At 48.8% G+C, this 17971-nt stretch overlaps 5 protein-coding genes across 7 annotated transcripts; 4 read left to right on the top strand and 1 right to left on the bottom strand.

Moving 5' to 3' along the window:
- The first annotated feature begins 71 nt into the window (after window positions 1–71).
- LOC120895256 lies at window positions 72–2624 on the top strand. Its single transcript, XM_040298421.1, has 7 exons — window positions 72–235; window positions 329–597; window positions 673–821; window positions 898–1092; window positions 1169–2007; window positions 2072–2261; window positions 2346–2624. Exons 2-7 carry the CDS (start codon window positions 333–335, stop codon window positions 2484–2486), a joined length of 1779 nt encoding a protein of 592 aa, XP_040154355.1. The 5' UTR covers window positions 72–235; window positions 329–332; the 3' UTR covers window positions 2487–2624.
- A 1382-nt stretch (window positions 2625–4006) lies between these two features.
- On the top strand, window positions 4007–7267 carry LOC120895258. Of its 2 annotated transcripts, none has more exons than XM_040298424.1 (7): window positions 4007–4458; window positions 4519–4795; window positions 4875–5026; window positions 5089–5265; window positions 5341–6089; window positions 6156–6390; window positions 7174–7267. In XM_040298424.1, exons 2-6 carry the CDS (start codon window positions 4534–4536, stop codon window positions 6388–6390), a joined length of 1575 nt encoding a protein of 524 aa, XP_040154358.1. In that variant the 5' UTR covers window positions 4007–4458; window positions 4519–4533; the 3' UTR covers window positions 7174–7267. The 2 variants fall into 2 exon arrangements, with proteins under 2 accessions (XP_040154358.1, XP_040154357.1); XM_040298423.1 differs by lacking the exon at window positions 7174–7267 and having other exon boundaries at window positions 4008–4236; window positions 4307–4458; window positions 6156–6507.
- Window positions 7268–7272: 5 nt separating this feature from the next.
- LOC120895257 lies at window positions 7273–9743 on the top strand. Its single transcript, XM_040298422.1, has 6 exons — window positions 7273–7567; window positions 7638–8098; window positions 8169–8354; window positions 8438–9156; window positions 9221–9395; window positions 9471–9743. Exons 2-6 carry the CDS (start codon window positions 7658–7660, stop codon window positions 9591–9593), a joined length of 1644 nt encoding a protein of 547 aa, XP_040154356.1. The 5' UTR covers window positions 7273–7567; window positions 7638–7657; the 3' UTR covers window positions 9594–9743.
- Window positions 9744–9921: 178 nt separating this feature from the next.
- Window positions 9922–12797, top strand: LOC120905039 (zinc finger protein 575-like). Of its 2 annotated transcripts, none has more exons than XM_040315679.1 (3): window positions 9922–10053; window positions 10486–11351; window positions 11444–12797. In XM_040315679.1, exons 2-3 carry the CDS (start codon window positions 10743–10745, stop codon window positions 11780–11782), a joined length of 948 nt encoding a protein of 315 aa, XP_040171613.1. In that variant the 5' UTR covers window positions 9922–10053; window positions 10486–10742; the 3' UTR covers window positions 11783–12797. The 2 variants fall into 2 exon arrangements, with proteins under 2 accessions (XP_040171613.1, XP_040171623.1); XM_040315689.1 differs by lacking the exon at window positions 9922–10053 and adding an exon at window positions 10122–10397.
- A 253-nt stretch (window positions 12798–13050) lies between these two features.
- On the bottom strand, window positions 13051–17777 carry LOC120905036 (casein kinase II subunit alpha). Its single transcript, XM_040315667.1, has one exon. It carries the CDS (start codon window positions 17565–17567, stop codon window positions 16536–16538), a length of 1032 nt encoding a protein of 343 aa, XP_040171601.1. The 5' UTR covers window positions 17568–17777; the 3' UTR covers window positions 13051–16535.
- Window positions 17778–17971: the final 194 nt, after the last annotated feature.

The raw sequence follows: 17971 nt of genomic DNA, 5'->3' as shown, positions 1-17971 counted from the left end.
GACGCACACACGCACACAACCAAACGTCTCTTTACCTTTGGTTGGAGCTGTCAAAAAAATCTTTCCTTTTTTTCTTTGTTTACAAAGTTTGTTGTTAGTGGTTCGTGCAAAGAAGTTGGCGTACAGAATCAAACACAAATTCGTTATTTATGTGAATTTATCCGCTCTGATCGAATTTTTGACCCTTTAAATCAATTTTTTACTTGCTACAGTTCACAAACGCAACAGCGCGTCGGTGCGTAATAGTTTATTAAAGCCGATCGACGGTACAAGTGTGTGGTGGTGACCATGAGTAATGTTTCCCGTTTTCCCATCTGCCTTTTTCCAGCAATATGACCAATTGTTCGTGTGCCGTAGCGGACTGCAACAACAACAGGCGGAATGTGAGAAAACGCATGCTCGACATTGGTTTCCACACGTTCCCGAGCGATCCGGTGCAGAGGCAGCGGTGGGTGAAGTTTTGCCAGCGCGAACCATCCTGGCAGCCAAAGTCCTGCGATTCGATGTGTTCGGTCCATTTCAAAGAGACCGATTATCAAATGTCCCACTCGCCGTTGATACGATTGGCAACGAATTTGAGAAGGCTCAAGCCGGAAGGTATGATGGTACCGAGTGCCGTACCGCCATTCTTGGGGCCTTTCTTCTGACCTGCGCTTCCCGGTATCTTTCCAGTGATTCCCACCATCCGGAAGGGCCGTGCTATTCCAGTAGCAGCGCGAAATAAACTTGCACGGGAAGCTCGGCAGAAGCTCGAGCAGGAGCTGTACAGCAAAGACGATCAGGATGTAGACATTGACGAAATATGTAAAACGAAACACAAGGTTGGTGGAATACTGTAGCGCTGTAAACAGAACAGCTCATTCGAAAGCATTATTTTTGAACGAATTTCTTCAACAGCGCAGCGGCAACAGCTCCTCTGTGCTGAGCAAAGTTGTGTACCGGTTGAACAAATTCCCCAACATTTGTGCATTCTGTTACAAACCCATCACGGATGAGAGCGTGTTCGTGCCGTTCGATTCGCAGCACGAGGAACTGCAATGTACGATCGGCCAGAAGTTTGACGAAATAACGGGCGAAACGATGGACCGAACGGTAGGTGTATTGTAAAGGTTCGTTAAAACACCGGAGTAACTTAAAACATCCTGCTTCCCGGTACTTCCAAAACTAGGAACGAATCACGCTGAATCATCTGCTGCCGGACAAGGTGTGCACGGAGTGTCTGGACGTTATGGTAAAATTTCACCAGTACCAAAGACAGCTGCAGTGTTTGCGCAAATTCAGCTACGGGCTGGCACGGCTGCTCAAGGGCAGCCGAAAGCCGCTGGAAACACTGTACCAGGAACAGGGCAGCTACCTGGCCCGCGTGCTAAAGAACCTAAACATTTGCCCCGGGCCGGAAGAGAAAGTAACACTGGAACGGCTAGAGGCGGAGGTGGCAACGTACGGGCGCATCAAGAAGTACACGCTGTTCGTACCGAAACCCATGTCGATGTGCAGCCTACTGCACCAATATGCAGCGGTAGTGCAGCGGACGGACAAGTGTGCCCCAAAAAACAGCTCGGCCCCAGTCAACAAAGACCGTAATGAGCAGGGAGTACAAATGATTCACGAGGTAAACATCGTGGAAAAGCCACCAGTTACTACTGCTTCCACCAGCCAGGTGGCAGCCGCGCCCGCGCACAGAGACGAAGGACAAGGTTCGCCGCCCGAGAAGAAAGCACGCAGCAGACCGCGGAAAGCGGAGAACGAGGCGAATCACGCTAGGCTCTGCCCGTACGCGGCCATCTGCAAGGAGAGGTTTGCGGATGAACAGTCGTTGCAGGAGCACATTGCGAATCGGCACAAATTTTTCCACTGCAACGCCTGTGGTGTTAAGATAAAGTTCTACGAGCTGTACACAAAGCATATTGAGAGTCACGCTATCGCACGTGCGTTGCTGCTGTCGCATAACAAGAAAGCGACGAACCAGGAGCTGGAGTGTAAAAACTGTGGCAAGACGTTCCAAAGGTAAGCGAATACAACCTAGTAATTGCAAGTGCCGTGCGGTATAATCACGGTATCATTTACGCAGCGAGCAGATTCTTCGACGCCACGAAACAACCCATGCCGGAGAGCGCAACTACGTGTGTGGCACCTGCCTGGGGGTGTTTTTAACGAACGAGGAGTTTGGCAAACACAAATGTCCCACCGTAGAAATGAGGGTGGAAACGGCCGAGGATCCGTTCTCGGAAAATGTTCGAGTCGAACCGGCGCTTAAAAGGGTACATGAATAGACTGTCTTTGGGTTTGGGTACACTAATTAATCTCTTCTTTTTGTATCGATTTCCTTCATTCGTTCTTCGTAGCCGGACTATAAACCGGACATTCAAGTTGTATCAACACGTGCTATGCAGGAGTACAGTAGTACTGAGGAGATGATAACGGAGGAAGAATATTTGGAGGAAATCCTTGAGGACGATACCGACGAAAAGGAGATAGAAGATTGAGCGTAAGAGCTTAAAACTGATGACCACCATTGTAACGCGCCACAAGAACTCTACCAGAACTGGATGTTTCCCATAAAATGGCACTTTATAATTGAACTCTATTCAAGCGATCAAAGATGTTAAGCAATTTAAACTCTCTTTAGCGGTTACCTGGTGTCAGGTGTTTTCGTGTACGTGAACAGCAGTTGCTTAGCGCACTTGGCCACATTCCTTATCGTTCAACAGCTGGTTGAAGCTCCGGCTTGGAAAGGATGGGCCGGTTTGCTTCTATTGGCTTTGAGAGTAGTTTGACTATTTGGAGCAGCTAGTGAGCTATCGGGCAATGTTCTTGTGTTGGACAATCCGTCTCCATCGTCGTCGTTTGCTGCCGTAAAAAGGTTTCATTCTTTGGAGCGTTCGATAAATGATTTTCCATTCTTTGGGTCTCTAGATCGAGCTTGTTTTCTTACTAAAATTAATATGAAAAAAAAATTAGTTAATTGATTTAGAAATTGATTTTTTAAAGTTAAAAAGACGGTTGACATTAGTGATGTGTTCTTTACAGCGCAACCACGACTCCGATCCGATTCCGGCTATTGCTAGTCCGATTTCTGATCCGGTAAAATCTGAACCACTAGTTCCGCTTGGAGTCGTTCAAAATCGCCCGGAGTCGTTGGAGTCGTCCGGAGTCGCCCGGAGATGTTTGAAATTGGAGTCATCCGGAGTCGCCCGGAGTTGTTTGGAATTGGAGTCATTCGGAGTCGTCTAGAGCCGATCGGAATTGGAGTTGGTCGGAGTCAACAATAGCCGGCCGCTGCAATGTGCTTGTGATCAGGCATTTAATTTCGTTGTGTTTCTTTCACTTAGTGCGCGCACTTCGTACACAGGTCTTTGTGTCGAAGGCCGACTCCGGATTTCTCCGGATGACTCCGACTCCAACCAATTTTGGACAACTCCCGATGACTTCGGATGACTCCGAACGATTCCGAACGACTCCAGATAATGCTGGGTGGACCTACCTTCCGGAGTCGGTGCCGAAATTATCGGAGTCGGATGGGAGTTGACTCCGGATTTTGCCAACTTTATCCATCACTAACAACATGCCCGTCATGGGTTCAAGCCCCAAATAGACCGTGCTGCCATACGTAGGACTGACTATCCTGCTATGGGGGGAAATCAATAAGTCACTGAAAACCAAGCCCACAAATGGTAGGCAGTTCTGGTCAGCGAGTTCGGGTCGGGTCGGATTGAACCTATCTTGACTCGACCCGACCTGAACTCGCTCTACCAACAGGTCGGAGTCGCTTATGCTTTCTCGCACCTACTCATCAGTCGGGTCGACCCGAACTCGCTGCACCCGCGGGTCGGAATGAACCCACCTCGACCCACCCGACCCGACCCGAACTCGTTGCAAAAACGGGTAGGAGTCGCTTATGCTTTCTCGCACCTACCGGAGTCGTTGCACCCACTGAACCTACTTGTACCGTTCGGGTCGACCCGAACGTCTCCGGGTCGCTTACGGATGGCTCCGACCCGATAGGTTCGGGTCGACCCGCCCATCACTAGTAGGCAGGCCTTGACCGACAACGGTTGTTAAGCCAAAGAAGATGAAGCAGAAGAAGTTGACATGCTACGTATCCGAATATATTTCATCGTGTATAGGGTACTTCATGTTGGAGGACAAACAAATCGTTTGACAGTCTTGTTGGTGTTGTTTATCTTTTTTAGCGCCTTCCGAGTTGATTGGTTTCATTTGTGTGTTGAACATATTGTAAATCTAATTTCTAACATCAAATACACTCTTTTTGCGAGGTATTTATCAATTTTCTTCCGCACCGCAGTGTTACTTTACTCCGGATGCTCTGGGGAACAACAACTTGGTTTGTTTACCTTTGTACGTGAATGGGCTAGTGAAGCAAAGGCACTAAGCAGGCGACGACTTTAGAAAGCATATTTCAGTGTAAATTACTCCACAAAGCAATAACGATCCTTGGTACGTAATTTGGATATGACCAATTGTACGTTGTATAGTGATGGTACCTCTTATTTGCAGCACATTTACCACAAAATGCCCGAAGGCTGTTCGGTAGCGTCCTGTACCTTCAACCGGGAGCGAGTGAAATCCCTTCAGCTGGACATCATCTTCCACAAGTTTCCCACTGACCCGCTGCTGAAGCAGAAATGGCACGAGTTCTGCAAACAGGGCCCGAACTGGAAGCCACCCAAGAACGGTTTGGTGTGTTCGAATCACTTCACAAAGGATGATTATCAAATGACCCGGTCCCCGCTGCTGCAAGCGAACCGGCTGTATCGAATGCTTAAAATCAATGGTACGGTTGGGCGGAGTTTAGGTTGCTTTGTTCAGGGAGTAGTAATTAAATCGTTGTTTCGATCCCTTCCCGATTCCAGCTGTACCATCCATCCGGAATGGTGTGCCCATTCCCATAGCGACGAGCAGAGTGATTGAAGAGGCGACACGCAAACAGCTGTACGAACAGCTGTACAACAACGACACTGCCCACGGCATAGACGCGGTCGAGGAGCTGCTTCAAGGCCACAAGGTACTAAACTGACCATGTAGTGTCGCTGGATTGTTCGTAACGATTGCTTTCTGTCGCTGTAGAACCGCTTACCGAACTACGTTTACCGCCTGCACCAATTCCCGAACCTATGCGCCTTCTGCTTTACAGCTTGCGCGGACAACAAACAGTTCTTTCCGCTCACTCAATACCATAACGAGCTGCGTTGCACGATTGGCGAAAAGTTTGACGAAATTGCAGCAACAGCGACGGATAAAGAGGTACGTGAGCTTCGTGGCTTGGTGTGTGTTGGCATGGTACCGACATATTGAGAATTGTTTCTTTGGCTCCTACAGGAACGTGCCGCCCTACAGCATATGCTGCCCGAGAAAGTGTGCAAGGCGTGCTTGGATGCGCTCGTATCGTACCACCAGTACCAAAGACAGCTGAAATGCCTGCGCATGTTTAGCACCGGGATGGCGCAGCTGCGCAAAGGGAACCGCAAACCGCTACAAACCCTGTACGCAGTCGAAGGCGACTACTTGACGAACGTGCTGAAGAATCTCAACATCTGTCCGGAGACGGAGAAAGCGTTTAACCTGTATCCCGAGACGGCACAGGGCGTTACGCTGGATATGTACGTGCAGGAACAGAAACCGGAGGTGGCGGTTGCCTTCCCACCCGTACAGCAGCACACAAAGATAAAGGTAAATGAGGCACCCGCGGTGGAAATGGTTGTCGAGCAGGCTACGGTAGATGCGGCTCCTAGCATCTCTGCTTCTGCCAGCGGCCTTCTGGCGCAGAAACAAAAACGCGGCAGACCGCGGAAACGTGAGCCGGACGGCAGCTGGAAGGAGACCTGGTGCTGTCCGTTCGTGAACGTTTGCAACAGGTGGTTCGCGGACCAAGCCTCCCTGAAGCTACACATGGCCACCCGGCATAAGTACTTCAAATGCGACACCTGTGGGTTGAAGGTGAAGTTTTACGACGTGTTTAAAAAGCACCTCGAAAGTCACGCCGTCGCACGTGCGCTGCTGTTGGACCATAATAGTAAAAGTAAGAGCGCGGGAGTGAAATGTGACATTTGCTTGAAGGTATTTCAAAGGTAAGGGAAACACGGCAACGGAACATATGGGACATTCTTTTCATTCCCATTCTTTCACGATTTCAGTGCCGCAGTTCTTGAGCATCATATGCAAAGTCATTCTTCGGTTGGGACCGGTGTGTTTATTAGTTTGCCCCAGTCTGGCAGCAACAGATTCAGTACAAAAGGCGGCCACCAAACAAGTGATTCAGCATGTATCGATGATTCGGAAAATGATGCGTGGAGTGTCGATCCGCTAGGCTCGGAAGAGGTGCCCACAAAGGGGGCATTACTGTCTTATTTAGATCATGACTATATGTAGGTAAGGTTGGAAGCGACGAAAACTGAAATGGCAGAACAGAATAAATGAACGCATGTTTTCTAGTGATGAGAAAAATGAAGTTTTTGTCGGAATCGATTCCGGCTAGCTCCGCAGTTTTCTGGAATCGATTCCGGATAGTAGGTCCGGAATCAGTTTCCGGAATCGATTCCGGAATCGGCTCCGGAATCGGAATCGACTCCGGAATCGGCTCCAGAGATGATTCCGGAATCGGCTCCGGAATAGGAATCGGTTCCGGAATCGACTCCGGAATCGGCTCCGGAATAGGAATCGGTTCCGGAATCGACTCCGGAATCGGCTCCGGAATCGGAGTCGGTTCCGGAATCGACTCCGGAATCGACTCCGGAATCGGTTTCGGAATCGAAGTCGGCTCTCGAATCGGAAATGGCTCATAAATCAGAATCGGCTAAAAAGGCGTTTGGGTCCAATCATACTACTTATTGATAACCGCAAAAATCCAAATTTACTTGTAGAAGATCCATTCTCATGGAGATTCCCGGAATGATTTCACTCCGGAGTCAACACCGGAATCGGCTCCGGAGCCAACTCCGGAATCGGCTCCGGAGCCAACTTCGGTATCGGCTCCGAAATCGGCTCCAGAATCTTCTCCGGAATCGGCTCCGGAATCGGCTCCAGAATCGGCTCCGGAATCGGCTCCGGAATCGGAATCGATTTCAGCATCGGAATCGGCTCCGGAATTGATTCCGAACACGGAATCGGAATCAGGTAGGTCCGATTCCGAGCTCCCACCACTAATGTTTTCAGAACTCAACGGAATGGTTTCGAATTTATCTGAACAAGTTTAGCCATTTCTGCGTAGCAACCTGCGTTGGCGTAGCAACCTACGTGGTCATGCCAGCCTATACATTAATCCTTAGAGATTTATGAATCTTTGAAGAGTTGGGACGAGATTTGAATCACTCATCACTGTAAGATTCATATGAATGAATCACAACGAAAGATTCGTGAAACCCAACGTGTGGTTGATATCTGTCAAACTGTGCTAATCAAAATGGCCGCCATAGGAAGTGGATGAAAATACCTGCTTGGACCAGGTGTCTGCGTGTTTCTGTTTGATTGTTTGTTTATTTCGTTTCAAAAGTGAACAGTCCTTTTTACCCTCTAAATCAAATCTTGTGCCAACTCTTGCATACTTTTGGTAAGCTCCTGGCGATGATAGTAACACGTGAGACACCATTGTAAAATGTATATCCCCATTCCGTTTCCAGCATAACCCACGGCCCCCGAAATGCCCAATTCCAAATGTGCGGCTGCATTCTGCAACAACCGCCGGGTGGATGTTAGGAAGCGCAAGCTGGCCCTAATCTTTCACGCCTTCCCGGCGGACGAGGCGCTGCGCAGCCGATGGATGGCGTTTTGCCGTCGGGGCGTCGATTGGACGCCCTTCAAGACCGACGCCGTCTGTTCGGCCCACTTTCGCCACGAGGACTATCAGATGGCTCACTCGCCGTTGCTAAAGTTGAGCAAAAATCTGCGCCGTTTGCGTGTGGATGCGGTTCCTTCGGTGCGGGAGGGGATGGTTGTTACCATTTCCAAAAAGCAGAAGCTCGAGGAGCTTGTGCGCCAGCAGCGTTTGGAAGAGCTGTACCGGCAAAACAATCCGTCCGCGGAACCGTCGACAGATTTCGATCACACGTACAGTGGAGTGACGATAGCGGAAGAACTGAAGGTACAATTTCTCGCTCACAGTGGAACTATAGGAAGAAAGTCAAGCTAAAGCGTTTAATCTTTTCCTGCAGGATGAATCGCCCATGCTGGAGAAGATTGTCTATCGGTTGCAGAAATTCCCCAACCTTTGTGCGCTCTGTCTTCGGGCGATCGATGATGAGAAGCTGTTCACGCCGTTCGCTTCCTACAGCGAGGCGCTGGAAAGTACGATCGAGCAAAAGTTTGATGAAATAACGAGAGAAGTAGTCGATTCCAAGGTAATAATGAGGGTGAGGTAGCAAATGCGGGTTACGGAACCATCCTCTGAACGTTCGTTCTTTATTCTTCCCATCGGGTACAGGAACGTACCGGCATCCACCATCTCCTGCCGGATAAGGTGTGTGCGGAGTGTTTGGAGGTGCTGATACAATTCCACCACTACCAAAGACAGTTGCAGTGTTTGAAAAGGTTTAGCACCGGAATGGCACAGCTGCTCAAGGGCAACAGGCAACCGCTGGCAGAGCTTTACGCCGCCCAGGGCGACTACTTGGCGAACGTTCTAAAGAATCTCAACATATGCCAAGCAGCGGAGGAAAACATTACCCTGCAGCGGCTGGAGGCAGAAGTGGCAACATACGGACGGGTGAAAAAGTACACAACGTTTGAGCAAGACCTTCCCCGACCTGACACCGGCGCGATGGTGAATCGATGCGAGGAAACAATTCCTGCAAGCTGTTTTCAAATCGATTGCAGTGCTACTTCCCCAAGAGCGGTAGAACAACGGCATCGATCCCGATCGGCCCAAGAAGCGGATGGTACGGGTAGAGCGAAAAAATGGATCTGTCCTTATGAGGAAATTTGTCGCGAGTGGTTCCTGGATCAAGCCTCGTTGCAGAAACATATCCATGATGATCATAAGGTTTTCAAGTGCCGTACCTGTGGGTATAGGATAAAATTCTACGATCTTTTCAAAAAGCACGTCGAAAGCCATGATATCGCCCGGGCGCTATTGCTGTCGCACAATAAAAAGGACACACCAACGGGATGGAAATGTGAAACGTGCGGGAAGCAGTTCCAAAGGTATTTTAATGCTGGTGTGTACTGCTAAAAAGTACCAACAATCAATCTTTTGTATCATTTACAGTGACGAACAGTTACGGCACCATAGAGAGACTCATGCACATTCCGGGAACTATGTTTGCGGTAGGTGTCTCGGTGTGTACGCTAGTGAGCATAAGTACAACAATCATCGGTGCAGTAGAAGAGTGCATGAGGCCACCGGTTTGGGACAGTTTGATGCTATGGGTGCAACAGCACAAGTAAGTAAATTTAGCCATTTTCATAAATGTTGTGAAATAAGAAAAATAATCCATTTCTTTATGACTTATTTGCAGTATGATTGTGAGTCAGATATAGAGGACGAATTATTATCCCAACAATCGGACGAAACTGGTCAATTTACACCCTCTAGGCACGATAGGAGTGTTGAATTGCTTAGTATCGAGATTCTACAGTAAAATCTTTGTTTTTCTCGTTTAGAGGAAGGCATTTGTACAAATTGTGAGCTCCTGCTGGATGAATTATTAATCGATTGTGATTAGAAAGTGTAATTTTGAAAGTGAAACCGGCGACTTTTTTCTAAAAATTAAATATTGTTTTTTTCATAACATTCCTGTCATTTTATTGTCCTGTTTTGCCAATAGAAATAATCTCTATAAATTGAAAGAAATGTACAGCGCAACCAACGGTCACCGCTAAACATCAAACCAAATCTGTCATCCACGCGACTAGTTGCGATGCGCGCAAAACGATCGATTGCGTCTGCTGCGTGTAAACGTCACGCTCGTCTTGATGGTAAACAATTTGGAAAACAACAATCTCGCTTGTGCCCCCTAAAAACCAAAGAGCGACGACCACAGCGTAACATATTTTCCGCCATCCTGCGATCACTGAAACCGCCGACCGTCGTAGTAAATGGTAAGCCAAAAACGTTTCCCTCTCACTACGCTCGCCATTGCCCGGGGCAACTCTGGGCAAAACTTCGGCAAATGCCAAGGGGATGCCTCCTGCTACCGCAAGCTACCAAGCCACCGTGCGTCCATTGTGGAAGGTGAAGCAAGACGGACCGAAGCTCTTAAGTAAATAGTTTGTTTGGGGGGAAAACTATCAGCATCACCATCTTTCCGGTTAGAACAAGTTTCGTCCCCCGAATGTGTGTGGGAGAGTGTGTTTTGCTTTTGAGGTTGATTTTGCTACACGGCTGGCACAATGATGCCCCGCAGAGTGTGTGTGGTGCAGTGACGTACACACGATGTCCTGCTGTGCGTAAAAGTAGAGGAAGCGAGCAAATGATGCGGAAAGATGTACCGAAGCAATCCTTTTTTCATGCATTTTTCTGTTTAATTACAGCGATTGAAAGGGACTGTTGAAGACATTTGAATACATTGGACGCTTTTCCTCGACCTGATGCGTGGATAGAGTAATACGTAAACTTCGTGGTGCCTTTTGACTCGGGTTAAAGCTCCCTACTACCGCTAAAGCTTCGCTTCAGGTGCAAATACCGGGATCGGGCATACCGAAAACAGCACACACACACATCCAAGCGTGTACCCATGCCTTACGCCTCTAGCTGCTCGCAGGAACACTAAGCCCCACTCCCCCTCTCCATGGACGAAGCACGCATGCATCCAAACGCTGGCGCCGTGGGCAGATCACAACCAATGCCGAACTACGACCAATTCACGCCAGCCGATATGAAAAAGTATTACCCACCCGGTACAATGCCGAACGTGCCGCCGAATGTAGCGGAAGGCTCCTCGATACCGCTACACTTTGCGTCGCTCGCCGGGCTAGATCTCGGCAAGCGGTTAGGCCAGCCGGATATGTACTTCAAAAACCCTTACAACACGGAAAGCGACGAAGATGGGTCACCGGAGGTGGCAAACGGGATGCATCTGGCTGCGGCGGCGGCTGCGGCAGCGGCAGCAGCGGCTGCATCGGTCACTGGTGGCGGGGCGGCTCAAAAAACCAAACAACCTCGAAAACGGCAAAGTACCGGCAAGCGCAAGCCAAAGCTTCCGAAGGAGGAGTCACCGGCCGAGCTGGCGCTGCGCAAGTTCCCCTGTCCGGAGTGTCCCCTGTCGTTCAAGACGGGGTACCACCTGAAGCGCCACCATGCGACGATCCATCAGGACCAGCGGTTCCCCTGCACGGTGTGCCACACGTCGTACGGGCGGCGCGAGAAGCTTCGTGCGCACATGGAGCTCATACACAAGGTAAGGTTGTCAATGGGAGGTTTGGGGGGGAGAAGACAGGGGAACAAGGTTGAAAAGCATCGCTCAAATTAATTCTCCCCGCTTTGATTTAGATTCAAAGCTACTTCGTGTGCGAAATCTGTCTGGTTTCGTACGAAAGCGAGGATCTGCTGCAGCGGCACGTGTACCGCCACGAGCACCCGAAGCCGCTCGAGTGCGCCACGTGTCTCACGCCGAACGCGCGCACGTCCGACGGGAACTACAGCGGCAACCATATCTGCATCACGTACCAGAACAGCTACGAGTGTTGTGGGAAGGATTTCGGGTACCATTACTACTACAACCGGCACATGCTGACGGTGCATAACATTAAGACGAATGCGCGGGTCAAGATACCGAAGGGCACGCTGCTGAGCCAGTTTCGCGCAATGCGCTCCTCGCGAGGATCGTGAAATGGGTGTGTGTTCGTTTTGTCCCCCTCCCAGGATTATATTAGTATATAGCAGCAAGTTGTGTACTGGTGCTGGGCTGAGTGCGGTGGCAGCAGGTCTTGTTTGTCCCGGTGACTACGGAAGGTGGAGAACGTTCTTCTTCTTTTTTTTAAACAATAATTTAACAGCAAAACAAGAGGATAAATCTCAACACTGGTCAAGGGATGGGAAAACCTTTTAACTAGATTTAATGGAACATACATTTTGTCCTCAGCTTATATCAGTTAAAGTAACTTTCATTTAAATGCTGTTAGTTTAACGTGCAATCTGGAATTGATTTATGTGCGATTAGTAGTACTTCAATTCTTCAGATGATTGTGTCTGTTTTACTGATTTTTAAATAGTCTGATCGAGGGAAGGAAAGAAAGAGAGCACAGAGAATCGTGAATAATTCATAACAAAAGGTCAAACACGCTGTACCCTGTTCACAAGCGAACTTTGCGAGTAGATATTTTCTATAAAGTCTTCTAAACGAAATTGGGATTGAATTTATGCAACTACTCTTACATGGACTGTACAGTACAGAGCCAGTCAGTCAGTCAGTCAGGCGACCACTATTCTTCCACCATCCCGCATTGAGCCCGTTTCGTGCCGCGTTTGGAAGTATTACACCTCAGCAGCAGCAGCAACAATAAAAAAAACGAAAGAAAGTAACAATCACACATTTTAAACCCGTCGAATCGTGTGGTGTGTGAGACGTTAGAATAATTGATTATAAACAATTAAACACTCTTCTACATGGTCCAGCCCTACGCACGTTGCTGTGTGTAGGTAGGGGTCGGAACTACGTTTAGGCAGTACCATTTCACATAGTGCTAAAAACCCACAGAAACCCTTTGAATGAATTTGTATATAGTTCGTCCTTCTTTTTGTTTTTTCAAGTGTATCCACCCGGAACAGGGTGGTAGTGGGAGAGTGGAAAACAATACACAATTTAATGGACGAATAAAACCCGCAAATCGCAAAGAGTAAAGAAGCACGTGAGTGTGGTAGATTTAATTAAACGCGAAGTTTTGTAGGATGTCATCCGAACGAATGAAGTGAACCACGGGTTGTTGGTTTCTCCTTCCAAAGATTCATCTTTATTGTTTATCCATATTGTGTGTTGTAAAGGGAAGAGATTGGGATTGGGCAATTAGGGGGGGGGGGGGGGATAAGCATCGACATACCCAAAATTTAAGGAAGGAAGAAATTGAAATATTTAATTCAAACATATATACTCTAACGGCTATTTCATAGATGCATTTATTTCACGATCACCTAACGACTTGGGTTGATTCATTTGAAAAAAAAAACCTCCTCACCGTCGTACGCCTTTCCAGCCCGGGAGAGAGAGAGAGAGAGAACCACGAATTGGGGGGTTTTAGGTGTGTGTTCGTTAAAACAATAATTATTAAAAAAAGACACAGGGTAAAACATAATATGCTAAAGATATCCACGCCATGCTTAACAGGAGGACCACGTGATCGCATCAACGACTGGCGGAAGTGGAAAAGGAGTGACAAAACAGATACGCAGGGAAGGGAAAGCGCTTTTGCCCTTAACATACAACACAAGCTTCCACTACATACATCCACTAATTATTATGCTCCACTACGGGGGGTCGCTTGTGTCCATGCTCGCCATCAATTCTCTGCGGGGGATCTCGGCTCAGCTCTGTCTGCCTCCCCTGCTTCACCACTTCCGGTCTGTCGCGTTGCTGTTTTCTGCTCTCCGATCCGTCACGGTTAGCCGGGAGTTGTGAACGGTTTTCTAAATTAACCCCCTGTGGAGGGGCAATGTTGTGGGGTGATTGGTTTAAATAACGAACAGCGACTACTCTACGACAGTAACAACAAATATGTAAAACAAACGAAATGCATATCCTGCCAACAAACAGCCTACTACTACTAGCTAGCAGCGAGCGTGAATTGATCGATGAGCGTCCCTCTTCCCTCTGAGCAGATGTGGGCTGGGGATGGGAGACTACCGTTGAGGGACCGGGTAAGTTTTATTTCTTATTCTTTCCTCTTCCTGTTGTTCATAATCATCCCCCGACCTCCCTCGCCCCGTGTTAACCAATGGGTTGGATTGGTAGAAGGGGGTGGTGGGAGTGGGGATTTCAGAGGCGGCCATTTTGAGGGTATTGTTTTTTTTTATTAATATTTGATTTCACTTTAATTACAAAAGAAAAGAGCAGAACAAAATACCTGTTTTGTAATAATCCTAGCGTTCTTTTTTTGTTTCGTTTTGTTTGTTTGTTTAAATCTGTTTCTATATAAACTGCTGTTTTGCTTACAATGAGAGAAAAAAAGATGGGGAGGAAACGGAAAGTAGTAGACACGAGCGAAAAACAAAGCATGGTGGTGCGCACAGGCTAAGAGGGTGTGTGTGTGTGTGCTTGTGGGAAGAACCGCACAAACCTAAGTGTAAAACGAGAGAAAGTCTAGCATAAGTCGGTGAAGAAAAGAAATAGTTGAGATACATTTAAAAACACAAAACGATGGGAAGGTTGGATACTAGCGGAGAGTTTAATGAAAATGAGAGAACTATAGAGAGAGAGAGACAGAGAGAAACGAGAACAGATGGTTTTAAAAGGATACAAAATAAATGAAATAGAAAGAAGAGCGAAAGCATAAACACATCAATTCTTCTCATCATAATCGAACAATCCTACTGGGGGGAGGAGCGATACAATCAAACATCAAGGGCACCACTACTTTTACGAGTACGTTTGTGGGAATTGGTGGCGTTTTTTCCCCCTTTCCAAATTACAAAGCGAAACCCATGTTCACGAGCAAGTGAAAAGAACTGAAGGAATTAGCTAGCGCAGAACTTTCACCGTGAGACATTTTACTCCAACTCCATCTAAGTAGACGGGGAAACACAAAGACCGCAAACGGACCTTGCATTTCTATGGGATGGTGGTGGTTGGTTGTTTGCAAAAACGCGTCCGACCTTCTAGTGTTACGTACCGAAAGAACCTTCACCAAACACAAGCCCCGGGGATTTGCTTCCGCGCTTTTTCTGTGTTGCGCGCGCTTCTTTTTTTGTCGCAATATTTTTCATGTTCACACGCGAGTACACAGCGGCTGCACGATCGATACCCAATAATTAGTGTCGCGATACGCTCACGCACTCACAAACTGAACCACGTAGCAAAAGAGAGAGAGAGAGAGTGAGATGGTATGCACTATGAGCTTAGTGCACCTCGAAATTCAAATGACGATGGGGTGTGGTGTGTTAGCAATTCTTCTTCTGTTCGCTTGTTATCCTGCGTGGTGTAAATGCGTAAGCCTACTATGCTGCTTCCTGCCTTTGGAAAAAGGATAAACCGCCATGACGCTTCTGTTGCACCTCAGCAACGTCGGGTTTTTTTTGAAAAAGGGAGTTAGGGTTGTCGAATTCATCCTGGGTTTATATTTATATCTCACTGAAGCATGATCATTATATGTGGTGCAAAGAAATGTTCACTATCCTGCTTAATAAATGAGTGTTTTTGAGGGTGAGGTGGTGGGGGCGTCAAGGGGCTGACTCGTGATTCCTAGCCTTCGCTTTCTAGTACCCGTTCCTCTAACCGGGGCTTTCTGCTGCTGGGATTGAATGGGATTTGCTACAAATGCCTCGGTCACGGCACGGGAGACGAAGCGGGCAAAACATGTTCATGTCCTTTCTGGCTACCGTGTATCCCGGTTATCCGACTCCTATCCTTCGTAAGGTTAGTGGTTTGATGTTCGTGCCTTGCATTTTTCCTTGTTTTACTAGATTTACCGATGTTTGTTTGCTTTTGTTTTCCTCCATTTCCCTTTTATGCTTTTCTCCCTGCTGAGAAGAAGGGGATGGAGATAAAGCGCATTTTACATGAAAGGTTACTTATTTGATGTTCTTAGCATCTTCTCCTCAAACTCGCACTCGTACTTTCTCTGTTCGCACTCTCTCTCTCTCGACCCTTCATTTAATCGCTCTCGCTTCGTACTTGCCACTTTCCCTCAGTTGTTCAATGCGTTTTCTGCTACGTTTTAAATTCTCTCGTTTAGCATATGTGAACCTATTCTAAAATAATCCCCGCTTTTTTGTTTTGTTTTGCTGTTTGTTGTTTGTTTCAAATATTCGGGCTAAACTTTTTCTTCCCCTACTAGCTTTTTTCTTCATGTTTTGTTATACGTTTCTTTTTCTGTGTTTATCAATATGCCGATTATTCGTTTTTTCTTCTTCTCTCTCTGCGAAAGCGCACGGCAATGGACACGCACTCAATCCGGAATTGGAAAGAACGGCATCCAAAGCTCCCGCGTTCCCGCTCTCACGCCCGTTCCGTCAAAACCTTACTCGTTTTAAGCGCGCTACTTACTCTTCATTTTCGCTCGACACCTCCCCGGCGCTCGGTCATGTCCGGCCGACAAGCACGCACCATCGCCGTCGGTCTCTTTCCGCCCCAAGTGTGAATGGTTAGCAGCGCCGCGTACGCACCACATCCTCCCAGCAGCATCCGTGCCAGGCGCGATCCTCCACCGAGGGCGGCGAAAGGAAGGGAGACGGGCACACCGAACGGAGTGGGGCGGCGTCGGCTGCATCTTATCCACCCGCTGCTACTGCTGCTACTCCACTGCTGTCCGAGGTGGAAATGCTTGCTCCCTCCTCGCTGCGGTACGTTGGTGCGCAAGGACAGGGCGGCGGCAGACAAGGTGGTCGTGGTGGTGGTGTGGACGGGCATGACGGAGGAGGGCAGGGCGCATGTTTAGTTGGTGCCGCCCTTGGCGGAGGAGGTCGGCGGTGGCGGCATCTGCCCGTTGACGATGATGGCAAAGTACGGATGCTCCATGGCCTCCCGCGCGGTCAGGCGCTCGAAGTGGTCGTAGCGCAGCAGCTTGTCGAGAAAGTCGAGCCCCTCGGGCGACACCAGGTGCTGGTTCTCCGAGTGCACGAAGCGCTCCCATCGCTTGCGCGAGTGGCGCGACAGGATGTCGTTGAAGCGCGGATCGAGCTCGATGTTGTATTTGTCCAGATAGGCGAACAGGTCCTCGGTGCCGAGCACCTTCGCGATGCGCACGAGCTGGTCGTAGTTGTCGTGGCCGTGGAAGAACGGCTCCTTGCGGAAGATCATCGACGCGAGCATGCACCCCAGCGACCACATATCGAGCGAGTAGTCGTACATCTGGTAGTCGACCAGCAGCTCCGGCCCCTTGAAGTAGCGGCTCGCGACCCGCACGTTGTACTCCTGCCCCGGATGGTAGAACTCGGCCAGGCCCCAGTCGATCAGGCGGAGCTTGCGGTTCTCGTGATCGATCATCACGTTGTGTGGCTTCACGTCACGGTGCATGATGCCCAGGCTGTGGCAGTAGTCGAGCGCCTTCAGCAGCTCGTACAGATAGTACCGGATGTCGTAATCGCTGAGCGTTTGGTACAGCTGCTTGAAGTCCGTGTTGTTCACATGCTCGAAGATGAGGGCCGGCGTGCGGGAGACCGGATCCTTCACCACCGCCAGCAGCGTGATGATGTTGGTGCCGCCCCGCAGATTCTCCAGGATCTTGATCTCGCGCTTGATCTTTTTCTTCTTGACCGGCTTCAGAATCTTCACCACGCACTTCTCGTTGCTCGTCATTTTGATCGCCTCGAACACCTCGCTGTACTTGCCCCGGCCCAGCTTCCGCACTAGCTGGTAGTCATCCTGGTTCACCCAGTCGACGATGTAGTTCTCGTAGTCCCAATATTCACGTGGTTTATGCGAATTTACATCCGCGTACACCCGCGCACTGCTCGGCAGCGTCATTCTGCTGGTTGCCGTCGTTGCAAACGTAGGGACTGGTGGCGTTTCTGTTCACCTTCTGCTCGCCGTTTTGCTATCTTTTCGACCGACCTTTTGCTACTTCGCCGTCCCCGTTTGCTGCGCGCTGCTGTTGCTGCTGTTGGTCTTTCCTTTTTTTCCTACGGCAACTTTTCTTCCCTATCCGAAAAGGGCTGCCAAAAGACAAACGTCGCAAACGTTGACATGACAAGCGGTTTTGACAACGGCTCGGAGTCGCCCGTTTACAGTGCACCGTTCCGTACTTCAAGTCGGCTGCAGCTGCTCGATCGCAATGGAAAACGCTCTTTTGGGGTGAAAAAATTGCAGCAATTGTGTGAAATGCGCTGCAAAAAGCTGAAACCACATTTTTGAGAGGCTTTCATTCGATT

This window comes from Anopheles arabiensis, chromosome 2, assembly GCF_016920715.1.
Source record: "Anopheles arabiensis isolate DONGOLA chromosome 2, AaraD3, whole genome shotgun sequence".
Classification (NCBI taxonomy): Eukaryota; Metazoa; Arthropoda; class Insecta; order Diptera; family Culicidae; genus Anopheles; species Anopheles arabiensis.
Note: the sequence above shows the minus strand (reverse complement) of the source record. Positions and strands in the feature narration are given on the sequence as shown.

What these genes read in the sequence shown, in the direction of transcription:
- LOC120895256 (XM_040298421.1), top strand. Translation starts at nt 333, where the DNA reads ATGACCAATTGTTCGTGTGCCGTAGCGGACTGCAACAACAACAGGCGG. An exon ending in TGTGGCAAGACGTTCCAAAG is followed by an intron (nt 2,008 to 2,071) that starts GTAAGCGAATAC and finishes TCATTTACGCAG; the next exon opens with CGAGCAGATTCTTCGACGCC. An exon ending in TCGAACCGGCGCTTAAAAGG is followed by an intron (nt 2,262 to 2,345) that starts GTACATGAATAG and finishes CGTTCTTCGTAG; the next exon opens with CCGGACTATAAACCGGACAT.
- LOC120895258 (XM_040298424.1), top strand. Translation starts at nt 4,534, where the DNA reads ATGCCCGAAGGCTGTTCGGTAGCGTCCTGTACCTTCAACCGGGAGCGA. An exon ending in AGCTGCTTCAAGGCCACAAG is followed by an intron (nt 5,027 to 5,088) that starts GTACTAAACTGA and finishes CTGTCGCTGTAG; the next exon opens with AACCGCTTACCGAACTACGT. An exon ending in CAACAGCGACGGATAAAGAG is followed by an intron (nt 5,266 to 5,340) that starts GTACGTGAGCTT and finishes TGGCTCCTACAG; the next exon opens with GAACGTGCCGCCCTACAGCA.
- LOC120895257 (XM_040298422.1), top strand. Translation starts at nt 7,658, where the DNA reads ATGCCCAATTCCAAATGTGCGGCTGCATTCTGCAACAACCGCCGGGTG. An exon ending in CGATAGCGGAAGAACTGAAG is followed by an intron (nt 8,099 to 8,168) that starts GTACAATTTCTC and finishes CTTTTCCTGCAG; the next exon opens with GATGAATCGCCCATGCTGGA. An exon ending in GAGAAGTAGTCGATTCCAAG is followed by an intron (nt 8,355 to 8,437) that starts GTAATAATGAGG and finishes CATCGGGTACAG; the next exon opens with GAACGTACCGGCATCCACCA.
- LOC120905039 (XM_040315679.1), top strand. Translation starts at nt 10,743, where the DNA reads ATGGACGAAGCACGCATGCATCCAAACGCTGGCGCCGTGGGCAGATCA. An exon ending in ACATGGAGCTCATACACAAG is followed by an intron (nt 11,352 to 11,443) that starts GTAAGGTTGTCA and finishes GCTTTGATTTAG; the next exon opens with ATTCAAAGCTACTTCGTGTG.
- LOC120905036 (XM_040315667.1), bottom strand. Translation starts at nt 17,567, where the DNA reads ATGACGCTGCCGAGCAGTGCGCGGGTGTACGCGGATGTAAATTCGCAT.